The sequence below is a fragment of the Xyrauchen texanus genome, chromosome 1 (genome assembly GCF_025860055.1).
Source record: "Xyrauchen texanus isolate HMW12.3.18 chromosome 1, RBS_HiC_50CHRs, whole genome shotgun sequence".
In the NCBI taxonomy this organism is placed as follows: domain Eukaryota; kingdom Metazoa; phylum Chordata; class Actinopteri; order Cypriniformes; family Catostomidae; genus Xyrauchen; species Xyrauchen texanus.
In genome coordinates, this window is record NC_068276.1 from 61371245 (window position 1) to 61394663 (window position 23419).

The 23419-nt window shown below is 41.5% G+C and overlaps 1 protein-coding gene across 1 annotated transcript in view; it reads left to right on the forward strand.

Moving 5' to 3' along the window:
• Positions 1 to 21486, forward strand: part of LOC127645668 (mucin-2-like) — a 35089-nt gene extending 13603 nt beyond the window's left edge. Inside the window, exons 30-50 of the mRNA XM_052129354.1 lie at positions 261 to 7816; positions 8065 to 9809; positions 9863 to 13724; positions 13813 to 14087; positions 14242 to 14413; positions 14530 to 14774; positions 14883 to 15066; positions 15313 to 15511; positions 15934 to 16106; positions 16421 to 16490; positions 17008 to 17123; positions 17284 to 17315; positions 17407 to 17575; positions 17675 to 17779; positions 17884 to 17924; positions 18092 to 18217; positions 18447 to 18542; positions 18929 to 19057; positions 19157 to 19196; positions 20799 to 20919; positions 21016 to 21486. Of these exons, the coding sequence (XP_051985314.1) occupies positions 261 to 7816; positions 8065 to 9809; positions 9863 to 13724; positions 13813 to 14087; positions 14242 to 14413; positions 14530 to 14774; positions 14883 to 15066; positions 15313 to 15511; positions 15934 to 16106; positions 16421 to 16490; positions 17008 to 17123; positions 17284 to 17315; positions 17407 to 17575; positions 17675 to 17779; positions 17884 to 17924; positions 18092 to 18217; positions 18447 to 18542; positions 18929 to 19057; positions 19157 to 19196; positions 20799 to 20919; positions 21016 to 21211 (15652 nt within the window). The 3' untranslated portion in view covers positions 21212 to 21486. The remainder of the gene's footprint in view (positions 1 to 260; positions 7817 to 8064; positions 9810 to 9862; positions 13725 to 13812; positions 14088 to 14241; positions 14414 to 14529; positions 14775 to 14882; positions 15067 to 15312; positions 15512 to 15933; positions 16107 to 16420; positions 16491 to 17007; positions 17124 to 17283; positions 17316 to 17406; positions 17576 to 17674; positions 17780 to 17883; positions 17925 to 18091; positions 18218 to 18446; positions 18543 to 18928; positions 19058 to 19156; positions 19197 to 20798; positions 20920 to 21015) is intronic.
• Positions 21487 to 23419: the final 1933 nt, after the last annotated feature.

Here is a 23419-nt window from a genome sequence, read left to right on the forward strand (position 1 = left end):
TGGTCCAACAAGTCAAACAACAACAACTATTGCCACAACAACTTTTGAAGAAAATACATCTATACATTCTGAAACGTCAACATCTGTAAGCTCATCTGTGCCAATGAAACAAACCTCAATACCAGTCGTTACTTCAACACAACCAACAACTTTAACAACCACAACTACGGTGCCAATTACAACAGTTATATCTACAACAACTCCACCTGAGTCATCCACTGCACCTGAGATTAGCACTGAGGGAGTTTCTTCAACAACAGAGCCCATAACAGCCGAAACAACTCTTTCAACCACCACACCAGTCATCCCATCCACTACTGTCATTGTCGAGGAGGAAGCACTACTGTCCGATCATCTACAGGATCATCAGCACCAATAAGAGCTGCCACAACTACTGCATCATCTACAAATACTCAAACAACTGGAGAACCAACCACAACTGAGACTGTAACTGAAAATGAAATAACCACATCTCAGACACCTTTGTCCACCACTACCAAGCTGCCAAAGGAGATGACGTCTGGTCCAACAAGCCAAACAACAACAACTATTGCCACAACAACTTTTGAAGAAAATACATCTACACATTCTGAAATGTCAACATCTGTCAGCTCATCTGTGCCAATGAAACAAACCTCAATACCAGTCGTTACTTCAACACAACCAACAACGCTAACAACCACAACTACGGTGCCAATTACAACAGTTGTATCTACAACAACTCCAGCTGAGTCATCCACTGTACCTGAGATTAGCACTGAGGGAGTTTCTTCAACAACAGAGCCCCTCACAGCAGAAACAACTCTTTCAACCACCACACCAGTCAACCCATCCACTACTGTCATTGTCGAGGAGGGAAGCACTACTGTCCGATCATCTACAGGATCATCAGCACCAATAAGAGTTGCCACAACTACTGCATCATCTACAAATACTCAAACAACTGGAGAACCAACCACAACTGAGACTGTAACTGAAAATGAAATAACCACATCTCAGACACCTTTGTCCACCACTACCAAGGCACCAAAGGAGATGACATCTGGTCCAACAAGCCAAACAACAACTATTGCCACAACAACTTTTGAAGAAAATACATCTACACCTTCTGAAACGTCAACATCTGTCAGCTCATCTGTGCCAATGAAACAAACCTCAATACCAGTCGTTACTTCAACACAACCAACAACGCTAACAATCACAACTACGGTGCCAATTACAACAGTTGTATCTACAACAACTCCAGCTGAGTCATCCACTGCACCTGAGATTAGCACTAAGGGAGTTTCTTCAACAACAGAGCCCATAACAGCCGAAACAACTCTTTCAACCACCACACCAGTCATCCCATCCACTACTGTCATTGTCGAGGAGGGAAGCACTACTGTCCGATTATCTACAGGATCATCAGCACCAATAAGAGTTGCCACAACTTCTGCATCATCTACAAATACTCAAACAACTGGAGAACCAACCACAACTGAGACTGTAACTGAAAATGAAATAACCACATCTCAGACACCTTTGTCCACCACTACCAAGCCGCCAAAGGAGATGACGTCTGGTCCAACAAGCCAAACAACAACTATTGCCACAACAACTTTTGAAGAAAATACATCTACACCTTCTGAAACGTCAACATCTGTAAGCTCATCTGTGCCAATGAAACAAACCTCAAGACCAGTCGTTACTTCAACCCAACCAACAACACTAACATCCACAACTACGGTGCCAATTACAACAGTTGTATCTACAACAACTCCAGCTGAGTCATCCACTGTACCTGAGATTAGCACTGAGGGAGTTTCTTCAACAACAGAGCCCATAACAGCCGAAACAACTCTTTCAACCACCACACCAGTCATCCCATCCACTACTGTCATTGTTGAGGAGGGAAGCACTACTGTCCGATCATCTACAGGATCATCAGCACCAATAAGAGTTGCCACAACTACTGCATCATCTACAAATACTCAAACAACTGGAGAACCAACCACAACTGAGACTGTAACTGAAAATGAAATAACCACATCTCAGACACCTTTGTCCACCACTACCAAGCCGCCAAAGGAGATTACGTCTGGTCCAACAAGTCAAACAACAACAACTATTGCCACAACAACTTTTGAAGAAAATACATCTACACCTTCTGAAACGTCAACATCTGTAAGCTCATCTGTGCCAATGAAACAAACCTCAATACCAGTCGTTACTTCAACACAACCAACAACGCTAACAACCACAACTACAGTGCCAATTACAACAGTTGTATCTACAACAACTCCAGCTGAGTCATCCACTGCACCTCAGATTAGCACTAAGGGAGTTTCTTCAACAACAGAGCCCATAACAGCCGAAACAACTCTTTCAACCACCACACCAGTCATCCCATCCACTACTGTCATTGTTGAGGAGGGAAGCACTACTGTCCGATCATCTACAGGATCATCAGCACCAATAAGAGTTGCCACAACTACTGCATCATCTACAAATACTCAAACAACTGGAGAACCAACCACAACTGAGACTGTAACTGAAAATGAAATAACCACATCTCAGACACCTTTGTCCACAACTACCAAGCCGCCAAAGGAGATTACGTCTGGTCCAACAAGTCAGACAACAACAACTATTGCCACAACAACTTTTGAAGAAAATACATCTACACCTTCTGAAACGTCAACATCTGTAAGCTCATCTGTGCCAATGAAACAAACCTCAATACCAGTCGTTACTTCAACACAACCAACAACGCTAACAACCACAACTACGGTGCCAATTACAACAGTTGTATCTACAACAACTCCAGCTGAGTCATCCACTGCACCTGAGATTAGCACTGAGGGAGTTTCTTCAACAACAGAGCCCATAACAGCCGAAACAACTCTTTCAACCACCACACCAGTCATCCCTTCCACTACTGTCATTGTCGAGGAGGGAAGCACTACTCTCCGATCATCTACAGGATCATCAGCACCAATAAGAGTTGCCACAACTACTGCATCATCTACAAATACTCAAACAACTGGAGAACCAACCACAACTGAGACTGTAACTGAAAATGAAATAACCACATCTCAGACACCTTTGTCCACCACTACCAAGCCACCAAAGGAGATTACGTCTGGTCCAACAAGTCAAACAACAACAACTATTGCCACAACAACTTTTGAAGAAAATACATCTACACCTTCTGAAACGTCAACATCTGTAAGCTCATCTGTGCCAATGAAACAAACCTCAATACCAGTCGTTACTTCAACACAACCAACAACGCTAACAATCACAACTACGGTGCCAATTACAACAGTTGTATCTACAACAACTCCAGCTGAGTCATCCACTGCACCTGAGATTAGCACTAAGGGAGTTTCTTCAACAACAGAGGCCATAACAGCCGAAACAACTCTTTCAACCACCACACCAGTCATCCCATCCACTACTGTCATTGTCGAGGAGGGAAGCACTACTGTCCGATCATCTACAGGATCATCAGCACCAATAAGAGTTGCCACAACTACTGCATCATCTACAAATACTCAAACAACTGGAGAACCAACCACAACTGAGACTGTTACTGAAAATGAAATAACCACATCTCAGACACCTTTGTCCACCACTACCAAGCCGCCAAAGGAGATGACGTCTGGTCCAACAAGCCAAACAACAACTATTGCCACAACAACTTTTGAAGAAAATACATCTACACCTTCTGAAACGTCAACATCTGTCAGCTCATCTGTGCCAATGAAACAAACCTCAATACCAGTCGTTACTTCAACACAACCAACAACGCTAACAACCACAACTACGGTGCCAATTACAACAGTTGTATCTACAACAACTCCAGCTGAGTCATCCACTGTACCTGAGATTAGCACTGAGGGAGTTTCTTCAACAACAGAGCCCCTCACAGCAGAAACAACTCTTTCAACCACCACACCAGTCATCCCATCCACTACTGTCATTGTCGAGGAGGGAAGCACTACTGTCCGATCATCTACAGGATCATCAGCACCAATAAGAGTTGCCACAACTACTGTATCATCTACAAATACTCAAACAACTGGAGAACCAACCACAACTGAGACTGTAACTGAAAATGAAATAACCACATCTCAGACACCTTTGTCCACCACTACCAAGCCACCAAAGGAGATGACGTCTGGTCCAACAAGCCAAACAACAACTATTGCCACAACAACTTTTGAAGAAAATACATCTACACCTTCTGAAACGTCAACATCTGTCAGCTCATCTGTGCCAATGAAACAAACCTCAATACCAGTCGTTACTTCAACACAACCAACAACGCTAACAATCACAACTACGGTGCCAATTACAACAGTTGTATCTACAACAACTCCAGCTGAGTCATCCACTGCACCTGAGATTAGCACTGAGGGAGTTTCTTCAACAACAGAGCCCATAAAAGCCGAAACAACTCTTTCAACCACCACACCAGTCATCCCTTCCACTACTGTCATTGTCGAGGAGGGAAGCACTACTCTCCGATCATCTACAGGATCATCAGCACCAATAAGAGTTGCCACAACTACTGCATCATCTACAAATACTCAAACAACTGGAGAACCAACCACAACTGAGACTGTTACTGAAAATGAAATAACCACATCTCAGACACCTTTGTCCACCACTACCAAGCCGCCAAAGGAGATGACGTCTGGTCCAACAAGCCAAACAACAACTATTGCCACAACAACTTTTGAAGAAAATACATCTACACCTTCTGAAACGTCAACATCTGTCAGCTCATCTGTGCCAATGAAACAAACCTCAATACCAGTCGTTACTTCAACACAACCAACAACGCTAACAACCACAACTACGGTGCCAATTACAACAGTTGTATCTACAACAACTCCAGCTGAGTCATCCACTGCACCTGAGATTAGCACTAAGGGAGTTTCTTCAACAACAGAGCCCATAACAGCCGAAACAACTCTTTCAACCACCACACCAGTCATCCCATCCACTACTGTCATTGTCGAGGAGGGAAGCACTACTGTCCGATCATCTACAGGATCATCAGCACCAATAAGAGTTGCCACAACTACTGCATCATCTACAAATACTCAAACAACTGGAGAACCAACCACAACTGAGACTGTAACTGAAAATGAAATAACCACATCTCAGACACCTTTGTCCACCACTACCAAGCCGCCAAAGGAGATGACGTCTGGTCCAACAAGTCAGACAACAACAACTATTGCCACAACAACTTTTGAAGAAAATACATCTACACCTTCTGAAACGTCAACATCTGTAAGCTCATCTGTGCCAATGAAACAAACCTCAATACCAGTCGTTACTTCAACACAACCAACAACGCTAACAACCACAACTACGGTGCCAATTACAACAGTTGTATCTACAACAACTCCAGCTGAGTCATCCACTGCACCTGAGATTAGCACTGAGGGAGTTTCTTCAACAACAGAGCCCATAACAGCCGAAACAACTCTTTCAACCACCACACCAGTCATCCCTTCCACTACTGTCATTGTCGAGGAGGGAAGCACTACTCTCCGATCATCTACAGGATCATCAGCACCAATAAGAGTTGCCACAACTACTGCATCATCTACAAATACTCAAACAACTGGAGAACCAACCACAACTGAGACTGTAACTGAAAATGAAATAACCACATCTCAGACACCTTTGTCCACCACTACCAAGCCACCAAAGGAGATGACGTCTGGTCCAACAAGTCAAACAACAACAACTATTGCCACAACAACTTTTGAAGAAAATACATCTACACCTTCTGAAACGTCAACATCTGTAAGCTCATCTGTGCCAATGAAACAAACCTCAATACCAGTCGTTACTTCAACACAACCAACAACGCTAACAATCACAACTACGGTGCCAATTACAACAGTTGTATCTACAACAACTCCAGCTGAGTCATCCACTGCACCTGAGATTAGCACTAAGGGAGTTTCTTCAACAACAGAGGCCATAACAGCCGAAACAACTCTTTCAACCACCACACCAGTCATCCCATCCACTACTGTCATTGTCGAGGAGGGAAGCACTACTGTCCGATCATCTACAGGATCATCAGCACCAATAAGAGTTGCCACAACTTCTGCATCATCTACAAATACTCAAACAACTGGAGAACCAACCACAACTGAGACTGTTACTGAAAATGAAATAACCACATCTCAGACACCTTTGTCCACCACTACCAAGCCGCCAAAGGAGATGACGTCTGGTCCAACAAGCCAAACAACAACTATTGCCACAACAACTTTTGAAGAAAATACATCTACACCTTCTGAAATGTCAACATCTGTCAGCTCATCTGTGCCAATGAAACAAACCTCAATACCAGTCGTTACTTCAACACAACCAACAACGCTAACAACCACAACTACGGTGCCAATTACAACAGTTGTATCTACAACAACTCCAGCTGAGTCATCCACTGCACCTGAGATTAGCACTGAGGGAGTTTCTTCAACAACAGAGCCCATAACAGCCGAAACAACTCTTTCAACCACCACACCAGTCATCCCTTCCACTACTGTCATTGTCGAGGAGGGAAGCACTACTCTCCGATCATCTACAGGATCATCAGCACCAATAAGAGTTGCCACAACTACTGCATCATCTACAAATACTCAAACAACTGGAGAACCAACCACAACTGAGACTGTTACTGAAAATGAAATAACCACATCTCAGACACCTTTGTCCACCACTACCAAGCCGCCAAAGGAGATGACGTCTGGTCCAACAAGCCAAACAACAACTATTGCCACAACAACTTTTGAAGAAAATACATCTACACCTTCTGAAATGTCAACATCTGTCAGCTCATCTGTGCCAATGAAACAAACCTCAATACCAGTCGTTACTTCAACACAACCAACAACGCTAACAACCACAACTACGGTGCCAATTACAACAGTTGTATCTACAACAACTCCAGCTGAGTCATCCACTGTACCTGAGATTAGCACTGAGGGAGTTTCTTCAACAACAGAGCCCCTCACAGCAGAAACAACTCTTTCAACCACCACACCAGTCATCCCATCCACTACTGTCATTGTCGAGGAGGGAAGCACTACTGTCCGATCATCTACAGGATCATCAGCACCAATAAGAGTTGCCACAACTACTGTATCATCTACAAATACTCAAACAACTGGAGAACCAACCACAACTGAGACTGTAACTGAAAATGAAATAACCACATCTCAGACACCTTTGTCCACCACTACCAAGCCACCAAAGGAGATGACGTCTGGTCCAACAAGCCAAACAACAACTATTGCCACAACAACTTTTGAAGAAAATACATCTACACCTTCTGAAACGTCAACATCTGTAAGCTCATCTGTGCCAATGAAACAAACCTCAATACCAGTCGTTACTTCAACACAACCAACAACGCTAACAACCACAACTACGGTGCCAATTACAACAGTTGTATCTACAACAACTCCAGCTGAGTCATCCACTGCACCTGAGATTAGCACTGAGGGAGTTTCTTCAACAACAGAGCCCATAACAGCCGAAACAACTCTTTCAACCACCACACCAGTCATCCCTTCCACTACTGTCATTGTCGAGGAGGGAAGCACTACTCTCCGATCATCTACAGGATCATCAGCACCAATAAGAGTTGCCACAACTACTGCATCATCTACAAATACTCAAACAACTGGAGAACCAACCACAACTGAGACTGTAACTGAAAATGAAATAACCACATCTCAGACACCTTTGTCCACCACTACCAAGCCACCAAAGGAGATTACGTCTGGTCCAACAAGTCAAACAACAACAACTATTGCCACAACAACTTTTGAAGAAAATACATCTACACCTTCTGAAACGTCAACATCTGTAAGCTCATCTGTGCCAATGAAACAAACCTCAATACCAGTCGTTACTTCAACACAACCAACAACGCTAACAATCACAACTACGGTGCCAATTACAACAGTTGTATCTACAACAACTCCAGCTGAGTCATCCACTGCACCTGAGATTAGCACTAAGGAGTTTCTTCAACAACAGAGGCCATAACAGCCGAAACAACTCTTTCAACCACCACACCAGTCATCCCATCCACTACTGTCATTGTCGAGGAGGGAAGCACTACTGTCCGATCATCTACAGGATCATCAGCACCAATAAGAGTTGCCACAACTTCTGCATCATCTACAAATACTCAAACAACTGGAGAACCAACCACAACTGAGACTGTTACTGAAAATGAAATAACCACATCTCAGACACCTTTGTCCACCACTACCAAGCCGCCAAAGGAGATGACGTCTGGTCCAACAAGCCAAACAACAACTATTGCCACAACAACTTTTGAAGAAAATACATCTACACCTTCTGAAATGTCAACATCTGTCAGCTCATCTGTGCCAATGAAACAAACCTCAATACCAGTCGTTACTTCAACACAACCAACAACGCTAACAATCACAACTACGGTGCCAATTACAACAGTTGTATCTACAACAACTCCAGCTGAGTCATCCACTGCACCTGAGATTAGCACTAAGGGAGTTTCTTCAACAACAGAGCCCATAACCGCCGAAACAACTCTTTCAACCACCACACCAGTCATCCCATCCACTACAGTCATTGTCGAGGAGGGAAGCACTACTGTCCGATCATCTACAGGATCATCAGCACCAATAAGAGTTGCCACAACTACTGCATCATCTACAAATACTCAAACAACTGGAGAACCAACCACAACTGAGACTGTTACTGAAAATGAAATAACCACATCTCAGACACCTTTGTCCACCACTACCAAGCCGCCAAAGGAGATGACGTCTGGTCCAACAAGCCAAACAACAACTATTGCCACAACAACTTTTGAAGAAAATACATCTACACCTTCTGAAACGTCAACATCTGTCAGCTCATCTGTGCCAATGAAACAAACCTCAATACCAGTCGTTACTTCAACACAACCAACAACGCTAACAACCACAACTACGGTGCCAATTACAACAGTTGTGTCTACAACAACTCCAGCTGAGTCATCCACTGTACCTGAGATTAGCACTGAGGGAGTTTCTTCAACAACAGAGCCCCTCACAGCAGAAACAACTCTTTCAACCACCACACCAGTCATCCCATCCACTACTGTCATTGTCGAGGAGGGAAGCACTACTGTCCGATCATCTACAGGATCATCAGCACCAATAAGAGTTGCCACAACTACTGTATCATCTACAAATACTCAAACAACTGGAGAACCAACCACAACTGAGACTGTAACTGAAAATGAAATAACCACATCTCAGACACCTTTGTCCACCACTACCAAGCCACCAAAGGAGATGACGTCTGGTCCAACAAGCCAAACAACAACTATTGCCACAACAACTTTTGAAGAAAATACATCTACACCTTCTGAAACGTCAACATCTGTCAGCTCATCTGTGCCAATGAAACAAACCTCAATACCAGTCGTTACTTCAACACAACCAACAACGCTAACAATCACAACTACGGTGCCAATTACAACAGTTGTATCTACAACAACTCCAGCTGAGTCATCCACTGCACCTGAGATTAGCACTAAGGGAGTTTCTTCAACAACAGAGCCCATAACAGCCGAAACAACTCTTTCAACCACCACACCAGCCATCCCATCCACTACTGTCATTGTCGAGGAGGGAAGCACTACTGTCCGATCATCTACAGGATCATCAGCACCAATAAGAGTTGCCACAACTTCTGCATCATCTACAAATACTCAAACAACTGGAGAACCAACCACAACTGAGACTGTAACTGAAAAGAAATAACCACATCTCAGACACCTTTGTCCACCACTACCAAGCCGCCAAAGGAGATGACATCTGGTCCAACAAGCCAAACAACAACTATTGCCACAACAACTTTTGAAGAAAATACATCTACACCTTCTGAAACGTCAACATCTGTAAGCTCATCTGTGCCAATGAAACAAACCTCAATACCAGTCGTTACTTCAACCCAACCAACAACGCTAACAACCACAACTACGGTGCCAATTACAACAGTTGTATCTACAACAACTCCAGCTGAGTCATCCACTGCACCTGAGATTAGCACTGAGGGAGTTTCTTCAACAACAGAGCCCATAACAGCCGAAACAACTCTTTCAACCACCACACCAGCCATCCCATCCACTACTGTCATTGTCGAGGAGGGAAGCACTACTGTCCGATCATCTACAGGATCATCAGCACCAATAAGAGTTGCCACAACTACTGCATCATCTACAAATACTCAAACAACTGGAGAACCAACCACAACTGAGACTGTAACTGAAAATGAAATAACCACATCTCAGACACCTTTGTCCACCACTACCAAGCCGCCAAAGGAGATGACATCTGGTCCAACAAGCCAAACAACAACTATTGCCACAACAACTTTTGAAGAAAATACATCTACACCTTCTGAAACGTCAACATCTGTAAGCTCATCTGTGCCAATGAAACAAACCTCAATACCAGTCGTTACTTCAACCCAACCAACAACGCTAACAACCACAACTACGGTGCCAATTACAACAGTTGTATCTACAACAACTCCAGCTGAGTCATCCACTGTACCTGAGATTAGCACTGAGGGAGTTTCTTCAACAACAGAGCCCCTCACAGCAGAAACAACTCTTTCAACCACCACACCAGTCATCCTATCCACTACTGTCATTGTCGAGGAGGGAAGCACTACTGTCCGATCATCTACAGGATCATCAGCACCAATAAGAGTTGCCACAACTACTGTATCATCTACAAATACTCAAACAACTGGAGAACCAACCACAACTGAGACTGTAACTGAAAATGAAATAACCACATCTCAGACACCTTTGTCCACCACTACCAAGCCACCAAAGGAGATGACGTCTGGTCCAACAAGCCAAACAACAACTATTGCCACAACAACTTTTGAAGAAAATACATCTACACCTTCTGAAACGTCAACATCTGTCAGCTCATCTGTGCCAATGAAACAAACCTCAATACCAGTCGTTACTTCAACACAACCAACAACGCTAACAATCACAACTATGGTGCCAATTACAACAGTTGTATCTACAACAACTCCAGCTGAGTCATCCACTGCACCTGAGATTAGCACTGAGGGAGTTTCTTCAACAACAGAGCCCATAACAGCCGAAACAACTCTTTCAACCACCACACCAGCCATCCCATCCACTACTGTCATTGTCGAGGAGGGAAGCACTACTGTCCGATTATCTACAGGATCATCAGCACCAATAAGAGTTGCCACAACTTCTGCATCATCTACAAATACTCAAACAACTGGAGAACCAACCACAACTGAGACTGTAACTGAAAAAGAAATAACCACATCTCAGACACCTTTGTCCACCACTACCAAGCCGCCAAAGGAGATGACGTCTGGTCCAACAAGCCAAACAACAACTATTGCCACAACAACTTTTGAAGAAAATACATCTACACCTTCTGAAACGTCAACATCTGTAAGCTCATCTGTGCCAATGAAACAAACCTCAATACCAGTCGTTACTTCAACCCAACCAACAATGGTAACATCCACAACTAGGTTGCCAATTACAACAGTTGTATCTACAACAACTCCAGCTGAGTCATCCACTGCACCTGAGATTAGCACTGAGGGAGTTTCTTCAACAACAGAGCCCCTCACAGCCGAAACAACTCTTTCAACCACCACACCAGTCATCCCATCCACTACTGTCATTGTCGAGGAGGGAAGCACTACTGTCCGATCATCTACAGGATCGTCAGCACCAATAAGAGTTGCCACAACTACTGCATCATCTACAAATACTCAAACAACTGGAGAACCAACCACAACTGAGACTGTAACTGAAAATGAAATAACCACATCTCAGACACCTTTGTCCACCACTACCAAGCTGCCAAAGGAGATGACGTCTGGTCCAACAAGTCAAACAACAACAACTATTGCCACAACAACTTTTGAAGAAAATACATCTACACCTTCTGAAACGCCAACATCTGTAAGCTCATCTGTGCCAATGAAACAAACCTCAATACCAGTCGCTACTTCAACACAACCAACAACGCTAACAAGCACAACTACGGTGCCAATTACAACAGTTGTATCTACAACAACTCCAGCTGAGTCATCCACTGCACCTGAGATTAGCACTGAGGGAGTTTCTTCAACAACAGAGCCCCTCACAGCCGAAACAACTCTTTCAACCACCACACCAGTCATCCCATCCACTACTGTCATTGTCGAGGAGGTAAGCACTACTGTCCGATCATCTACAGGATCATCAGCACCAATAAGAGTTGCCACAACTACTGCATCATCTACAAATACTCAAACAACTGGAGAACCAACCACAACTGAGACTGTAACTGAAAATGAAATAACCACATCTCAGACACCTTTGTCCACAACTACCAAGCCGCCAAAGGAGATGACGTCTGGGCCAACAAGCCAAACAACAACTATTGCCACAACAACTTTTGAAGAAAATACATCTACACCTTCTGAAACGTCAACATCTGTAAGCTCATCTGTGCCAATGAAACAAACCTCAATACCAGTCGTTACTACAACACAACCAACAACGCTAACAACCACAACTACGGTGCCAATTACAACAGTTGTATCTACAACAACTCCAGCTGAGTCATCCACTGCACCTGAGATTAGCACTGAGGGAGTTTCTTCAACAACAGAGCCCCTCACAGCCGAAACAACTCTTTCAACCACCACACCAGTCATCCCATCCACTACTGTCATTGTCGAGGAGGGAAGCACTACTGTCCGATCATCTACAGGATCATCAGCACCAATAAGAGTTGCCACAACTACTGCATCATCTACAAATACTCAAACTACTGGAGAACCAACCACAACTGAGACTGTAACTGAAAATGAAATAACCACATCTCAAACACCTTTGTCCACCACTACCAAGCCGCCAAAGGAGATGACGCCTGGTCCAACAAGTCAAACAACAACAACAACTAGTGCCACAACAACTTTTGTAGAAAATACATCTACACCTTCTGAAACGTCAACATCTGTAAGCTCATCTGTGCCAGTGAAACAAACCTCAATACCTGTCGTTACTTCAACCCAACCAACAACACAAACTACCACAACTACGGTGCCAATTACAATAGTTGTACCTACAACAACTCCAGCTGAGTCATCCACTGCACCTGAGATTAGCACTGAGGGAGTTTCTTCAACAACAGAGCCCCTCACAGCCGAAACAACTCTTTCAACCACCACACCAGTCATCCCATCCACTACTGTCATTGTCAAGGAGGGAAGCACTACTGTCCGATCATCTACAGGATCATCAGCACCAATAAGAGTTGCCACAACTACTGCATCCATTACAACTGCAATCCCATCTACTTCTATCCTTGTCAAGGATCAAAGTACTACTCCACTTCACAACAATACTTCAGCTTTTGAGACAACCACAACATTGTACAGATCATCCATTTCACCAATTACAGAAAATCTTTCAACTATCACTAGTACCACTTCTATTGTTTTCCACTCATCCACATCTATGGAGACCTCAATCGCACCTATTACTCAAACCTTGCCATCTTTCACTGGCGTCCTTCCAGTGACTACAGTATCTCCTGTATTCTCCTCCACTTCTAGTATTTGCTGCTTAGTGAATGCCACAAATTTTCAACCAGGTAGAAAGTCCTATACTTCTTGACTTTCCTTATTCAATTTTGTGATTTAGAAAAAGAAAAAAAAAATTATAACTTCTATCTTTTTCAGGGGATCTAATTTATAATGTGACTGATGGCTTTGGTTGGTGCTTTACGGCATACTGTAATGTAACTTGCAGTATTGTAAAGACATCAACATCTTGCCAGCCTACTTCATCACCAACTATACCCTCTGAAACAACAACCTCTTCTAGTTCAACAACAACCAACAGTTCCCTGGGCACAAAACACCCTGTTACATTCATGTCCACAACCACAACAACCTCAGAAGTACCAAGTACAACCTTTGGGCCTAATTGTGATGCTCTTGACCCACCAAAACAGGTACACCATAAGTCAGATGATGATTAATATATCCTCAACTTTGTCATACATCTGTTCCACATAAATGTTTAAAGGAATTGTACATAAAAAGGGGAAAATAACTTATGTTTATATTTATTATTCAGTGTATGTTTATTTCTGCATTAAATAACAGAGTGGTGAAACCTGGGAGATTGATAACTGCACAGCAGCAACCTGTATGAACGGCACTGTTGTCTACAAACCGTATGAATGTGAGCCAGTTCAGCTTCCCAACTGTGAAAATGGTCGCACCCCAATTAAAGTCTATGATGCTACTGGCTGCTGTTTCACATATGAATGTGAATGTAAGTTTAGCACGGGTTATCTTATATCTGTAACACTGCAAATACTGTATTTTAACACATAATGTTTACATGTATATTTTACCAAAGTGACTGTTAACATGTTTGTATTTTTGCAGGCTTTTGTAACGGATGGGGTGGCAACCATTATGTGACGTTTGATGGACAAGATTATACATTTGAAAACCACTGCTCATACATATTATTTCAAGAATCAGTACAGACACATAATCTAATGATTGTCCATGATAAGCAATATTGCAATGCTGGAGGTTCTTTCTGTTCACAGGCTCTAATAATAAATTACAAATCACAGGAGATTGTTTTAACCCAAACCCTTATTTCTGATGTTGTCAACAATGTGGTAATTATTTGTCACCTTCTATACATGTAATATTTTATTGTTTCAGATATATATTTTTGTACAATTGTCCCCATTGTCACTCTATTTGAATATCTTGGAAAATTGTAGGTGATGATTGACCAGAAACAAGTCTACCCGGCTTTCAAAAATGGCGACCTGGTAATTACTAGCACTGGTGTCGAAGTCATGTTGGAGATTCCAGAAATTCAGGCTCAGGTTACCTATACAGGGACGACATTTGCTATAAACTTGCCTTTTTCAGTCTTCCAGCAAAACACAGAGGGCCTGTGTGGTGAGTGATTGATTTCCTCATACAAGCATTTACTCATAAAACACATATATCCATGTTAATATTTCTTAAGCCTGAATCAAAATAGGAGTCAGAATACACTACATGGCCAGAGGTATGTGGTCACTGCAGTATGTGGGTATTGGCTATTTCAGTTACACACATTACTAACAGGTGCATATATGCAAGCATACAGTATGCAAGGAAAATAATTTATGCATATGTCATAATCGTCATATTCCCCCACAGGTACCTGTGATAACATCAAAGAGAATGACTGCAGCTCTACATCTGGTGAGGTTAAGTCTTGCCTTGAAACAGCCTTTGACTGGCAGCTTCCAAATGAGGACTGTGTTCTGCCCACCCCTGCACCATTATCTACCACCAAGCATCCTGAAAGCACTCAGAGCACTTGCAAGCCATCTATTTGTGAGCTCATCAATAGCAGGCAAGGATCCTTTAAAACATAGTGGGAAAGCCAGTACACTTTTTAAAGCTGAAGTGTGGCATTTCTGCGCCACTAGAGTTGAAGCAATACTGATTGTTTCCAAACATGTTTTCTAAGCACACCCACCTGCCATTGGTCAAGTATTCTGACCATAAACTCTCACTATTGGTTGAGTCAATGTTGCTTTGTCGGGCTGGACAAGCTACTTAAACAAGCAGACCAGTGTTTTGATGGTGTTCACACTTTACAGGGAAATTTTTTAAATTGCCAATGGTTTACTTATAATTGTCTATGTATAAATTGATTTTGGAGAAAGTATTAAAATATCGATAAAAATGTCTCAATCTAGCTTTAATGGCTTCCCAATGCCTATTATCTTTGACCTGTTCATTGGGTTTGATACTCTTGTGATCTTATGACAGGGTGTTTGAGGAATGCCACAAAGCAATCTCTTCTGATATCTATGTGGAGGGTTGTAGATTTGATGTTTGCACCACAGTGGTTTCTGGCTGTTCCAGTTTACAAGCCTACGCTTCTGCCTGTGCTAAGGAAGGCATTTGTGTGGACTGGAGAAGTCATACCAATGGAGAATGTGGTACTATATAGTTTTCTGTCTTTTATAAGGAATAATAATAAAACTGTTAATGCATTTAATTACTACATTATATTCTGAACTGACATTACTATTCGAGTTTTTGAATTCGTTTTAAGACTGTATACAGATAGGTGTCATTTGAAGGATCAAAGACAAAAAAAGTACCTCTTGGGTATATTTCACATAGAAAATGGTAGTATTGGACAGACAATAGTAAACATAGAATATGAGATTTGCATATAGAACATGACAAAACAATGTGTACTAGATGACTGTTCTTTTTAACATTAGATTTTGTCTTTTCTTGTTCATAGAGGTTACATGTCCTGCCTCTAAAGTGTACAATCATTGTGGCCCAGCAGTGGAACCAACCTGCAATGCTCAGTAAATAAATGATTTTTAACACCTTTTCCAAAAGCTCCAAACACTATATATATATATATATATATATATATATATCACCGGTTCGAGTCCCGCTCGAGCTGGGCTGACCAGGACTGGTTACAATGGTGCTGTGAACCAGATGGGAGTGAGGTTTAGGGGGTGAGTGTAATGGGAACCAGCCAGTAGATAGCTGTAAACCTCACTCTCCTGACCTCAAGAGGTGCACTAGCGACTGACGCTAGAGGCTGTAGCCTTTAGCCTCCTTGTTAGCGCACCCGCCTCCCACGCCGGAGACATCGGTTTGAGTCCCGCTCGAGCCGGGCTGACCAGGACTGGTTACATATACACCTGTCATATTCCTGTTGAAAAACATTACCAGCACATGCATAGTTGATATTCATCAAACAATGATTATCTTTAGAAATGTCTATTTTCATTAAGAAAATAAGTTGATGAATTTGTAATCCTATCTCGAACTCTTGGAGCATACCTGATTGAATCTTTATTTGGTGTGCAGGTACAATGATAAGTATTTGAACGAGACGTCCAGCACCAGCATGAGTGAGGGATGCTTTTGTGAGGAAGGATCTGTTTTGTTCAGTTCCTATTCGGATGTCTGCGTTGCCTCATGTGGTGAGTACTTTGTCCTGTTTATTTCATCCATACAATATATGATTTATAACGAGTTATCGAGATATTCGATTGAAAGGACAATTATAGAACACATAAACCCTGATAAAACTGAGGACATGGTCTGAATTATTTGGATTCATTACTTCTTTTTATCCTCAAGCTTGCACCGGCCCTGACGGCATCCCAAAACAGGTATGAATTCTCTTTTCCAAGTATGTAAAAAAGTGATTTCAGATGCCTACATACTGGCTCCTTTACTCAATCCTGTCTTCTGGTTTTGCAGCCCAATGACACGTGGAAGAGTGGATGTGAAATTTGCGAGTGTGACGGGGATTCCATCAGTGTCCGTTGCCAGCCTGTAACCTGCCCTGCAGTGGAACAAGTTACTTGTAATGAGCCCGGACAAGTGCTTGTCATCTCAACAGTGGACTGCTGTGAGAGCTATGAATGCAGTAAGTGATTCGAAGACAGCCAATCTTCAACAAGAAGTGTTGCACTGAAATGCCAAAGCTGGCTCAAAATGTTTAACCATTTTTGTCATTATTCTGTAGATTGCGATATGAGTCTGTGCCCTGTTCCTGCAATCCAGTGTCCACCTGGCTTTGCACTGTCCATCAATGTTACTTCAGAGAGCTGCTGTCCAGGTTATGACTGCAGTGAGTATGAACCAGTCGCTCTCAGTAAATGAGAATGCTGTACTGTTTGGTGTTGTGCAATGCAAATGTTTACTGTATACTAATTTGCTTCTCAATCTTTACAGCACCCATGGAAGTCTGTGTCTCTAATACAACAGTGTATCAGGTAAGATAAGATATTAGTTCCTTATATAAACACAATTAGCCATTATATGCACTAGGGTTTTAAGATGTATTTGAATTATTCACATAATGCACTGATTAATCTAATTGATCATGTCTCTAAAACACCTTCTGCACACACTTCATAACTCTCTCGCTCTTTCTCTCCAGCCTGGCTCACCAATGCCAAGTTATGATCCTTGTATGATGTGTACCTGCGGTTCGAACGTAGATCCTGACACGATGCTGTTTGCTCAAGAGTGTGTGATCGCTGACTGCTACACTGAATGTCCAGAGGTATAGAAAAAGTTGTGACAATCACTTTGTGTAAAAAACTGTTTGTATATTGGTTTAGGGTTAAATGCTTCTGTGCCCTCTCGGTTTGTTTTTCTATAAGCCTCAAAGAATTTGGGGGTGTGAACCATTAGCAAAGAAAGAGTCGCAGAAGATATAGCTGCCTTTTAATGCCCTGTTTGGTGTCAGTTGTCAGTCAATCTTATACCTTTCTCCCTCTTATGTCCTGTAGGGTCAAGAATACCAAGTTCTTCCTGGTCAGTGCTGTGGACAGTGTGTGAGCTCTAATTGTGTGGTTGTGCACGATAATGTCCCACACACAATCCTGGTGAGTTTTTATCCACGTGTGTCCTATTTAGATCAGCATTTTAACATTTGAATAGACCTTACTTAACGTAAACAGCAGAAAACTAATGGAAATGAGGTTGTAAGGAATAGACATACAGTCCGTTCAGTGGGCTTTACGATCTTAATGTGCTAGGTTACTTTTCATTTTTACAAGCAATATTTTCCGGATGAAGAAATTGTTTTTGTAAAGATGCATTTGTAATATTTCATCAACTGAGCGATCAACGTCAAAATAAACTACAATTTTACCTATCGAATGGACACACAATTCGGCTGGACTGAAGTCCATTGGAAAGTCAAATTAATTAACATTTACATCTACAATAAGCATTTACTCTTTTTTTTTTTCAATCGTCCCTCTTACAGGTTAACCAGACATGGAAGCCAACTAATGATCAATGTATGAAATACAATTGTGAACTAATTAATGGGAACCCAGTTGCAGTTGGGACTAAGACCACTTGTCCACCCTTCAACCCTGAAGACTGTATTCCTGTGAGTGGCCTGCACATGACACTATGTTGTTTAAACTGTGGGAACACTGTTATATGAATTCAGTGGAATTGAAAATGGTGTTTCTTTTTTTTCCTACAGGGAACAGAAACAATGGATGCAGATGGCTGCTGTGCAACATGTAAGTACAAAATTTCACATACAGTAAGAGTCTCTTCTAAGACATTTGAGATGCTTATTTGGGAACATAAATCAGGATTAATTTTACAGTAATGGCAAAAATATTAAGGCTAATAATTTAACATGCAAAGTCAGTGCAATTAATGATATAAAAATAACGCAATTTCAAAATTAAGTAATCGTAATAAGGAATTGTCCAACCAACAGAGCACATAAAGCTTACTGTAATGCCTCCATGTTTTTGCAAGTCACTGTCAGCACTGGGCAGTACGCGCAACTCCCAATTCTCCGCAGAATCCCAAGGTCTTGAGAAGATTCATACTGCATTTAAAGCCCAAACTGTACTTTGGTCAGACACAGATGGTCACGCGTGACACTAATCTCAGAGTGCTCGAGCACTGAATGCTAGCAGTCCAATTTTTCTAACCGCGCATCTCTGACTGCGCATGCACCTGGAATTATTTGCACGAACTAGTGGGTCCACAAGGTGGCAACACTCACATCTGAGCCTTTGCTGTCATGAAGAAGCTCTAGAATAAGATGTAACCGCCAGTAAAAACAGGAGACGAAGGTAAAATGTGTTATGTGGCTGCTGTGGCTCAGGTGGTAGAGTGGGTTGTCCACTAATCGCAGGGTTGGCGATTCGATTCCCGACCCACATGAGTCCACATGCCGAAGTGTCCTTGGGCAAAACACTGAACCCCAAGTTGCTCCCAATTGCAGGCTAGTGCCTTGCATGGCAGCTCTGCCATCATTGATGTATGAATTTATGTGAATGTGTGTGTGAATGGGGAATGAGTCACAGTGTAAAGCGCTTTGGTAACCGCTAATGTTAAAAAAGGTGCTATATATGTGCAGACCATTTACCATTAAAAAGCAATAACAGTAGATGTGCACATCAAGAGTGCATGTTTGAGGAGGTCAAGCGATACCTGCATTTGTGTAATTTGAGTCTGAAAGAATTTTAAGGCACCTTTATGGGTCTAAACTCCTGAAGAGAAATTGTCTGGTGTCTAATAATATTCATAGCATGCATGCGGCAATTGCACACATTTATATAAAGTAAAATTTGACAGGCTTGCGTTCGACTGTATGTAGACGCTGATAGTTCACATCAAAATTTAAGTATACTTTGGGCTTAAATTGATAGCATCCTAAAAATGCCGCGTTTATGGCTAGAGATGCTGAAAACCAGTGAAATGCGATGCAACCACAGTGACATGCACCAAACAGCGCCCGTTTGAGGCATTGTACAGGTGGAACGTAAGAACGCGTCCTATGAAAACATCTCTTATGTCTACCACGGACAGATTGATGAACTCAATTGAAAGTTTATTTTTTTTCCTTTGATTTACAGCTTTAAAACATTTATCCACTGACTGTTAAATCACTCAAAAAATCTATTAATTTGACATACATGATTTGTAAGTGATAAAAGTGGTGGGTCATGCTACTCCATTATTCATAGTTGGCTGTAAATAGTCAATACTGAGAGCTTAAAAGTCAATATTAGCACAATTTCTGTAAGTACAGGGTGTACCACTTTGTAAAACTTCCCAAATGTCTTGCGTAAGACTAATCGTGTGTTTGTCATTTCTCTCAGGTACACTGAACAACAGATGTAATGTCCAGAGAAACAGCACTTTCTTGGTTAGCAAAGGCTGTATTAGCACCACACCCGTGGAAATAACCTCTTGCACAGGCTTGTGTGGTACCTCCTCCATGTGAGTACCTAAATCTAGACCTTCATTTCTCATTAACTCTGTACACATTATAATCAACAAGTGATCCTCTGACTAATGGTTTGTGTGTTGAAACAGATACTCCGCAGAGGCGAACACTCTGGTGCACTCTTGCTCTTGCTGTCAGGAAATGACAACCAGTAAGAAGGAAGTGACTCTGACTTGCCCTGATGGGTCAAACATCAACCACTCTTATATGTATATTGAGTCTTGTGGCTGCAAGGCCACCGATTGCCCTGGTCAAATCTTACAGCGACGCCGCAGGAGAGTGTGAGCTTTGACCCCATACAGTAGTGCCATTTAATAAGGACCTCATGGTGTTTCTCATTAAACATGACATTATAATCTTAATTTAACCGCCATTCAACCTAGCTTTGATCTTTAAGGAACCTGAATGTAAGTCAACATTATGTAGGTTATACCTAAAAGGTTAGGTCTGTCTGTTTTAGTGTTATTGTTGTGTGTCTGTATGTTTGAACGCTTTTAAATATTTGTGACAATGACAGCTCTTTTGTTTCTTGTCTAGTAGTTCTCAATAAACTATTGCAAACTGAAGTTTTCAAGCTCATTTTTTTTAAGATATTTGTGGAAGGGATTTCTGCCATTTAGAGGAATTTTATAAACTGGGCTACCATTGATGTGCTCATATAAATAATTTACATTTACATAATTTACAGCAAAAAAGCATGAAATAGCACCTAAGCCTCATCAAGATTATCATACAACCAAAACCTTTAGTACTGAGTACTAGTTCACTATTATCAGACTAACCAGAAACGTAGCTATACAAGCGTCCACTGTGGCCTAGAATCCATAACACAGATTTTTAATGAATATCATACATTTATTTGAAATGAAGTTTCCCATTGAGAAGGCCAGTGATGACTCTTCAAGCTTTATCCTTTCTAAATGCAAAGGTATTTTAAAGCATGCTTTAGCCATAACAAGACACAGTTTCTATAATGTTAACTGTACATTTCACAGCACAGTTGTTGTAAAAGAGGTAAACAGTAAAAGTGTTGCTGTTTGGATTACTCATTGCAGTAAGCATGCTAACCGTAGCCATTTTTATTAGCAGCCGGATGACCATATAGAGTTGAATGGTGAACAATTAGCTTCGAATTAGGGCTGTTATTCGATTATTATTTATTAGCAAAATAATTGCATGCCGATTAATCGCAATTAATCGCACATGTTAACATTTAATGAGAAAGGCCCCCAATATAAAGATGATGCAGATGATTTGTGTATGTGTATATATAATGATTATTCAACTATTTGGTCGATTATCGAAATGATTAATCATTATCTCTTAACCGATTATTCAGCTTGTGCCCTGACTTAAAATGTTGTATTAAACATCCTTACTAACAATAAAGAGAACAAAATCCTCTTTTAAATATACCTCTAAATAACATTAATTGAATCACACACAAAAAATGTAATAATCCAAAAGTTTAATTCATTAAAAAATTAATTGCAAACAAATCCTATTGTTATCAAGCATTTTTGTCTAGTTTTCCATTTAAAATGATCTACAAATTTTAAACCAAGACACATTTACTTGAGAAGAAACATAGACGTATATTTTGTATAAGTGTATCTTTTCACTTGTTCATCATAATCAGAATGAGCTTTATTGAATGAATGTTACATTTATATATCACATTTCTGACACTACACTCAATTGTTGCCAAGTATGAGCCCCAGGTCACACCTACCGATTACTTGGACCAATGAGCTGTTTAGCAGCTGGCACAAAGATTTCCTAAAATGTCTCACTGGCTAGCTGATATGAACCACCAAAACAAACTCAAAAACAACTTCGTTTGGCCAGATTTTGTTCTAAATGATGTTACACCCGTGTATACTTAGAGTTTGTTATGAAGTGTGACGGGGTCTTAATACAAGAAAACTCCCTTTCAAGGCAAGTCAGTCCACTAGTTTAGAATAGTTGGTGTGTGGTGGTGAGGATAGCCTACTGGCGCAATATGGCTGCCACACCTCCAGATGGATGCTGTACAGTGGCGGTGGTTGAGGATATTAATCTGTTCCCTATATAAAGCGATTTGAGTGTAGTGTCCGATAAACGCTATATAAGTGTAACATTCATTTATTCATTTACTCACTCAACGGCCATCTTGGGAACATTCCCAGGCAGCTATTTTCCATAGATACAAGAGGCACAAAAGTACAGCTCCTATCTGTTTGAATGGGGACAGACCAAAATCTCTAAAATGGTTGGTCAAGGTTAAGATCAAAGGACATTTTATTAGATCAGCAGTAAAATCTGACAACAATGGTGTCCAAAATTATGCTTTATATCATACCATGCTAAAAAATGCCAGTTTCAGGCCATTAATGCCAATGCGCTTTCTAGAGGTACCTGTTATCTGGTATCTTTGGCGGGACTTCTGTTTCTCCATGTAGTTTGAAACTTTGAAAAACGTGTCTCGAGATACCCCCATTCTGTAACATGGCA